At 32.0% G+C, this 8,030-nt stretch overlaps 1 protein-coding gene across 1 annotated transcript; it reads right to left on the bottom strand.

The window, feature by feature from the left end:
- Positions 1–4,287: 4,287 nt before the first annotated feature.
- LOC129896691 (zingipain-2-like) lies at positions 4,288–6,037 on the bottom strand. Its single transcript, XM_055972630.1, has 2 exons — positions 5,497–6,037; positions 4,288–5,029 (listed from the first exon to the last, which is right to left on the bottom strand). Exons 1-2 carry the CDS (start codon positions 5,963–5,965, stop codon positions 4,452–4,454), a joined length of 1,047 nt encoding a protein of 348 aa, XP_055828605.1. The 5' UTR covers positions 5,966–6,037; the 3' UTR covers positions 4,288–4,451.
- Positions 6,038–8,030: the final 1,993 nt, after the last annotated feature.

Here is an 8,030-nt window from a genome sequence, read left to right as displayed (position 1 = left end):
TTGGATTTTGATTGGTTCGAAGAAGTTGTTGCTAAGAACTCAAATAATGATATATGTATTGATTCTATATATTTCTTTTTTCCATTTATATTTTTATGATTAAAGTCTTAAGAAAGAAATGTATGTTGTATTTTTTCGTGTTTCCTCTCTATTAGACTTATTTAATTTAATTTTTTTTATAAATTTCTTATTATTGTAAGTTTTTTATATGGTCTTAAATTAGTCATTTCTGACTTCATTGGAAGTTTTTCAACTACTAACCAAAGTTCAAACTACAGATGTTTTTATTGAATTTTAATCGTTCTAATAGATTTATAAAAAATTACATGGGATACACGTGCAACGCCCGTGTCCAGAAACTAGTTATATTAAATATTTGAAATTGAATTAGAAAAAATATTATATAAAATAAAGTAAATTAAAATCAATTGAATGAAGAAATTTAAAAATCGTGAATATTCTTTTAACAAAATCTATTTAATTGATTTTTTTCTTCTTAATTTTATAGTATTTCCTTGATTTTTTTCTTATTAATTTTATAGTATTTCTTTCTTATTTTTTTCAATTCAATTCTAAAAAAAATATTGAAAACTAAACTAAACTTATTTGATTTATTCATCATTTTTCTTTTTCGCGAATGATAACCTAGTAATTAAATTAAATGAACTAAAAAGTCAACGATGACATTTTTATCTTATGAATATTCATTATAATATTCGTAACTCAATTCGTACACGTTTTTAAAGAATTTTGGTGGTTTTTAAAGTAACATATGATTGAATAAGCATCAATTCAGATTTTAAAATAAAAATTAAAATAAAGTAGAACACTGCCAAAAGAAGCGTAAGAAATATAAAATTAAAAGATCCATGAATTAGGGTAAAAGTAAGAAGAACCTAAATGTGGCATGACAAGGTAAATTAAATATAGCGGGTTAAAATTACTATTTTCCTCCCATCTCGCTCCATTTTTCAACTTGGATTTTCATTGTTTACTTCTTTATACTTCGAACTGTAACGACTTAGCCCGTCGTTACTAAAAATATCTGCGGTAAAGATATACGAATCTCATTCATCATAAGTTTATGATCAATACCTTGATATGTGAGTGCATTAGTACTGAATTAAGGTCGTGCTATACTCCTTTCTCAAAGTTGAGCTGAAAGTATCCTTCTGATTTAGTTTTGGACTTGAGTTCAAGATAAGGTCTAGTTCAAATGACCATATATATCATCATATAATGAATTAGGTGGCCCAAGACTTATTAAATTAAAGGTGTATGAGTCTTCTTTCCAATGCCACTGAATTTGCCTCATTTGGAGTTCGGAGTAAAAAGTTATGCCCTTTTTACTAAGCATTGTTTGGGCTGAAGCCGCTGTGGCGGGACCGCCAGAGCGGGATGGTCCCACTATGGCGGAAAAATGGAATTTAAAGTCGGGAAAAAACCACAGAATGATTTATTTCATTCCACTTCATTTTTAAAAGACTAGAAATGACCTAGGGCGATTTTCTACTGGTTTCCACTCTAATTTTTGCTAAAGGTAAATAATTTACTCCCTAAATTTGTAATTTGATTCCTAGAACTCGCAATTGTTGGTGGGTGATCATTGAGGGAGGGTTTTGGCTTGAAATTAATGGTAGAAAAATCCTAGTCCAGGTGGAAAAATCATGGGACTGGCCTAGGATTTGTATATAATCTGGAAGTATATAGACCATTTGTGATTAATTTTGTATTATGCTATTATTTTAGATCAAGAACAAACTAAGTTTCACTAAAGGAGTTAAGGTTCGAAATCAGACTTCTGCAGCAGTTGCTTGGCGCCCAAGTAGGCTAGGTTTTTCAATTGAGTAGATATAAATCTGTTCCTATTACATAATGAACCGTAGATTGATGGGAAAAATTTCAAGTTTAGGCCTTCGGCATGGAGTCTAGATGGCTGAATGTGTTGTTATTAATGTTTATGGTAGGAATGTACTATGTGGGTTATGATTATGGAGTGACTAGTGATGATAGTCTAGTTCTTGATTGTTAACCTTAATACTTCTTGTTGATATGGTTAATGATCCTTGTAAAGTTAATGTGTATGCTGGGTTAGAGTGATATCCTAAGACTTGTAATAATCAAGGAGGGTCCCAATATGGGGTATGTATATATATATGTGTGTGTGTGTGTGTATGCTCGTAGTGACAGTTCCATGTAAAATGGTTGAGTAATGCGCGTTCATGCAGTAAGATGAAATAAAACTAATTAAATGACTATTTGTGAACAATTACATGCAATGAGCCTGATTACTTGATTGTGCAAGTATGAGAACTATTCATTGTGGACTGTAATTATGCATTATGATTGTGATATTGGGTCGGGTGTCGCGTTCTGGCATATATATTGGATCGGGTGTCGCGTTCCGACATATATACTGGATCGGGTGTCGCCTTTCGACACATGTATTGGATCGGATGTCACATCCTGACACATACTAAATATTGAATCGGGTGTCATACCGACACACTAATAGTTTGGGTATGGATTCCATGAGAGAACTATTGTTTTACTATTATCTATAAATTGATCTTGACTATATGCGTGATGATAGAGAAACTGACTTGAAGATAATTAATGTAACATCTCGAAAATTTCTATGCCAAGATTCGAACCATTCTTTTTAGGCGTATAGGGTCGAACTCATCGACTTTTAGTCGTATATATGAGTTAGGATCAGTTCCTAAGTATTTTAAGAGTATTAGATGTGTTTTAGGGTTATAAGGGATCTCTAACACCAAGCCGATTCCAAAGAATTTTTATTGGCTAAGTTTCTGAATGAGTTCGTATAAGGGTCAACTTCAAACAACCATATCTCCTAGAATGTAACGAATTGGATGACCCATAACCTATCAAATTAAAGGTCTTTGAGTCTTCTTTCCAAATCTATGTTTGAGAATGAATAAAGAAGTGTATAGAGAGAAGAGTTGTTTGAGAAAGCCTGGTGAATAAAATGAGGAAATAAGGTGGGTATTTATAGGTGTGGAGGAGAGACCTAACAATAAATAAAAATAATTACAAAGGGTGATCTTGAAAATTAAATGGAGGATTGTGATCTCATGGATGATGTCAAATAGAGGACTATTGATGTCATGGGTAATGTCAAATGGATTTAGATCTTTCCATGATTGGTGAAATGAACCTTCATTTAACGGAATACCTTTTTTTGGAGCTGCATTTGAACAAGATAACTTCCTCATTAGGATTTGGTGTCTTCATATGAATTGTAGTCTCTAGAAGTGTACTTATATGTCATTCAAGAATCAACTAATTTGGAGAAACCTATAGTCAGATATGAATTTTCTTCTACAAATACTATATTTCGTCAGAGCACCATGTCTTGCAAAAATTAATTTATTTGACCTACTTAGCCTCCGAATCTTAAGATATGGTCGGTCTTCATGAAAGTTGTAGGTAATGATGTTGGGGTCATTTAAAAATTTAAATCACCTAATTTGGACAAGCCTATGAAAAGTTATGCCTAAAATACATAAGCAGTATCATTTTCGTTGAGAATTGAAACAACATACAACGTTTTAGGGGTTGTTACATTATCGAGAATAGTAAGAGCTGCGCATAAAGGTTTGGCGATATTTCTTAAGAGCATGTTTTGTTCTCGTTGATTTCTTTATATTATGCGGTGGGTATCGGATTGACCGATGATGCCTACCAGTATGTGTTGTTTGTACTGATACTACTCTTGCTATGCCACTTTGCATTGTCTGGTTGCAGCATCAGTGATGTTTCTTAGGTGAAAACGAAGATGAATCTCCAACAGCTTCTACTCTTCCTTCCTTATGGTAGGAGTTGTGTCATTACTTTATTTATACTCTGTATCTTTAGAAGCTCTTGTACCTGTTTATAGTAGTATCCTCGGGGGTGTTAGTATGTTACTAGTAATAAAACTTAGAGTTTTAAAGTTTTCAATTATGGTGTATTCCTGACTTTTTAGGTTGGTATTTGACATTGTTAAACTTCCGCATGTTCTTTTTCTAAAGATTCTCCTATCTAGTTGTTAGAGTAGGTGCCTGCACAGCTCGGTGGGTTGGGTCGTGACACGAACCCTCTTCATAGGAATCCTGGCTCGCCACTTGTCGAGTGAGGCATAGTTAGTTCTTTAGAAACTGAATTAATGTCAGGACATAACATTTAAAATATTACGATACAAAAGATAATTTTATATTCCACGAAAAATTCATTCGTTACGAGGGGCAAGGGGGCAGAAGTTAAAGAAAAAACACAAAATAGTAGAAAAAGTGCAAATGACCACTCAAAGATTCAACTTCTTTTCACTTCAAAACAAAATAGTACAACAATTATGTAACACAATACAAGGACTTTTAATTTAAACTAGTACCACATTTATCAAATAAGCACTAAAGGTCATGTGCGATTAATTTAGACCAAAATTTCTAAACAATAGGATATGAAGCCATAGTAGTTATCCCACAAAGACCATCTTCAATTCCAATATCTCTAGCAATTTTCATGTAACCATTTTCACCCCAACTAGTCCCCCAAGAATTCTTAATTAGCCAATATTTTGTACCATTCTCATCATTTGTACCATAACCAATTATAGTAACTGCATGATTAAGTTTATCCCCACAATTTCCATCATAAACACCACTTTGGTACAAATGAAAGTCTTCATTCACCGCGATACCGACCGCAACAGGCTGTCGTGCCACGGCGGTCAGTAAAGCTGATTCACTCGATGGAGGTAAATTTTCGTAACGACTCATTTTTACGATCGAGTCTTGGCTCTTGCATGAATTTTGAGATTCCTCGTACGGGTAGTCGGATTCCGAGGCGATTCCGCCATTTTTTACGATGAAGTCGTAGGCCGTGGTTATTAAACCGCCGTTACAACCGTAGGTTTCGGTTGTGCAATCGAGTAGTTGTTGTTCGGAGAGTGGAGTTAACTTGCCCGTTGAGAGTTTGTTTGCTCCTTCTAAGGCCCCAACCGCGGAAAATGCCCAACAACATCCTATATATAATGAATGCGATTTGTAAATGAGTTTGACTTTTATATGCTATATAAAGAGGTATTTATCATACATAGTGAAAAGAGATTCATGTTATAGTATATATAAAAAAATTTAATATATTTCGTCAAACAATAATACATAAATTAAGAAAAAAGATGGTGGAGTATTTGATAACCTAATGAAAATGGTGATTAACCAACTTTAATAGTCTAATTAAATCACACTGATCATATAGATTGTTAATTTGCAACACTATATAAATCATCTCATTAACAAAATGAGTAGTTAAATCTAAGTTATTTCTAAAATATTATTTTTTCTTAAAAAGACTAAAAAAAAAAATTACGCATCACATAAGTTGGGATAGATGGAGGAAATAGTATTTGACAAGCTAATATGTAATAAAAAAAGTAAAAGAGTACAAGTAATCAATTTTTTTCTTTTGAATAGGAAAATTGTGACTTACCACATTGACCTTGATCTTTGATGCTAGTGACAACACCACTTTTTCTCCAATCCATGTCAGATGGAACATCACTCATATTTTCATACTTGAATGATGAAATTGTTGTTGGAGATAATTGTTGAGATTTTATAGAAGAAAACTTATTATTAAGTCCATGATTAGTGGTATAATACCTCAAGAATTCCTCAGAAGTAAGATCAGCAAATTTATTGATGCCTAATTTGTATGATTTAGTACCATTATTGTTGAAAGACTCGATAAATTTCACATTCTTTCTGAAAATATTCAATCTTTTCGCCTTTTCTGTATCATTTTTGTAAGTTCTTCCATGACGCGTCATCCACGACTCATGTTTTTTCAACATGGAGGATGATTCTTGAATGTTTCTACAAGTGATTTGAGATGCATACATCCCAACAATCACAAAGAGAAGGATAAATTGTGTTTTCCATTCAAGAACCAAAGCCATAATTACAAGAAAATACCTAGGAAAAATAATTGTGTTTTTGTTTTTGTAATTTGATATTTTAATTGAAAGACTCACAATGATGTCCTTTGGTATATAGAGGGCTATTTATAGAGATGTTAGGATATGGTTGTTTTACGCAAATGTCCACTTTTTAGGTTATTATTTCGATTTAAGTCTATATTTTTGCAAGTCATGCAAATTTAGCCTTTGAGTCTGGAGTGACAAAATATTAAAGTGTCGTATTACGTCTATAAAATTTTAGAATGTGGTCAAACATTTTTTCATAAGACTTTCAATTTCTCCAAAAGAGATCTTTATTTTGTGATATAAAAGGTACATAAGCTGCAAAAAAAGAAGAAGATTTTTTCTAGATATTGCACTAAATGGTCCAAAAGTACTTTTACTACGAGTGATATTATATGCTTTAGACTGAGACTACACTGTTTTTGACAGAAGGCCAAAGCCCAATGGTTGTGTGTGCGTCTTTATAACTCCGGTTAAATGTCATAAACCAGCCCACAGACAAGCAAAGGCACTAAATCATTCCCCACTCCACCCTCCGTCATCTTCATACTCGTATCACCAAATCAAATGTTCTGATGCAAGTAATTAGGCTAATTAAATGGTTCAAGAATATTCTTAATACAATGCGATTTTGTCCATTTTAGGACAAACTTGCAGAGACATTTTTCCTACAAGACCTCACACCATTGAGAATATTGATCAATATTTTCTTTTTTTAACAACCAATATGACATCATCTTTGCACCCAACGCTAAATAATATCTCCAAAAATGGATAAATTTTTTAATATTACTTTTAAAAGATTTTCAAGAAAATAGGTTGGATGTTCACATATATCTATACGGTGATGTGTATTTAACAACCTTTGCAGCATGAAATAGGAAATTAATTTCCTTTAGATTGAGAGCTACTATGGTCCACTTTTATACCTTCTTATAAATCGTGAAGTTTAACTTCTCTATGATGATAGACATAAGAAATAACAGGTTTCAAACTTCTTCTTTTTTGAAAAAATAAATCGTGTTCAGTCAGATATCTTCATATTAATTGAGAAAAAAAAATATCATTCAATCTCCTCTTTCATAATCATTATTATTAACCAAACTAATATCTATACTGTTTAGCACTTCAGATACTTATGTTGCGTATAATATTAATTTAGTAGCTGATCAATTTCAATGAGCCATTCAAATTAGTACTATTAGTAATCGACTCTATAGTTTCTTTAATAAACGCCGATTTTTTGATTAAATTTTGAATGACCTTCTAATCAAAGTACATTTCAAATATAAAGTCTCCTTCGAATTCGCTTTAGACAAAGGTACTACTGAGATAAAATCGATCATTACGCGTGTTACGATTCATTCGAAATTGGCAGGTCCTATTGATTCATAGTCTCTTGAACACTACCCATATTCATGCAAGAATTGATGATTGAGGATCCATACAGAGTTTTATCTTTAAGATAAAAAAATATATGCTTTCTTCAAAAAATATAAATACTTTGTGATAGGAATAAACTAAATTAAGTTCACATATTAAATTTCTCGTCTGATTAAATATCATCATATAAAAAAAAAGCGAATTGACATTAATCTTTTTTTTTTCCTCTTGCGCGTAAATGTGTTTCTGCTATTTGTACAAAGTCCACAAAGAAGTGTAAACAAGTCAGTGTCTCTCTGCCTTTTAATCAACATGAATGTGGAACTTGCTTTTAGACTTTTAGTCAAGTCTTCTCTTTTTGGACTTAAAAAGTATTAAACATTTCAAGTTATTTGTTATAACTAAAAGATACACAACTATGTTTCCTTTCCATAAATAATTCAACATCCAATTAAGTGCATCATTTAGACTTTTTAAAATATAAAGACCAATAGATAATATTCAATCAATTTAAAAATATATATGCATAAAATATCTAGTTTAACGAAGAGATTTTTGTTACTACTTTTGACCAAACAAGGTGAATAATGGTTCAAATAGTCAACCAACTAAATTACTAAATTTCCTCGTCTCGTGGAACTTGCTCATTTTGTTTCTA

Source organism: Solanum dulcamara, chromosome 7 (genome assembly GCF_947179165.1).
Source record: "Solanum dulcamara chromosome 7, daSolDulc1.2, whole genome shotgun sequence".
NCBI lineage: Eukaryota > Viridiplantae > Streptophyta > Magnoliopsida > Solanales > Solanaceae > Solanum > Solanum dulcamara.
This window is presented reverse-complemented; position numbering and strand designations above follow the sequence as displayed.

Excerpts from the sequence above, each read along its gene's own strand:
- LOC129896691 (XM_055972630.1), bottom strand. The coding sequence starts at position 5,965 with ATGGCTTTGGTTCTTGAATGGAAAACACAATTTATCCTTCTCTTTGTG. Across the intron at positions 5,030-5,496 it reads CAAAGATCAAGGTCAATGTG|GATGTTGTTGGGCATTTTCC; the intron begins GTAAGTCACAAT and ends CATTATATATAG.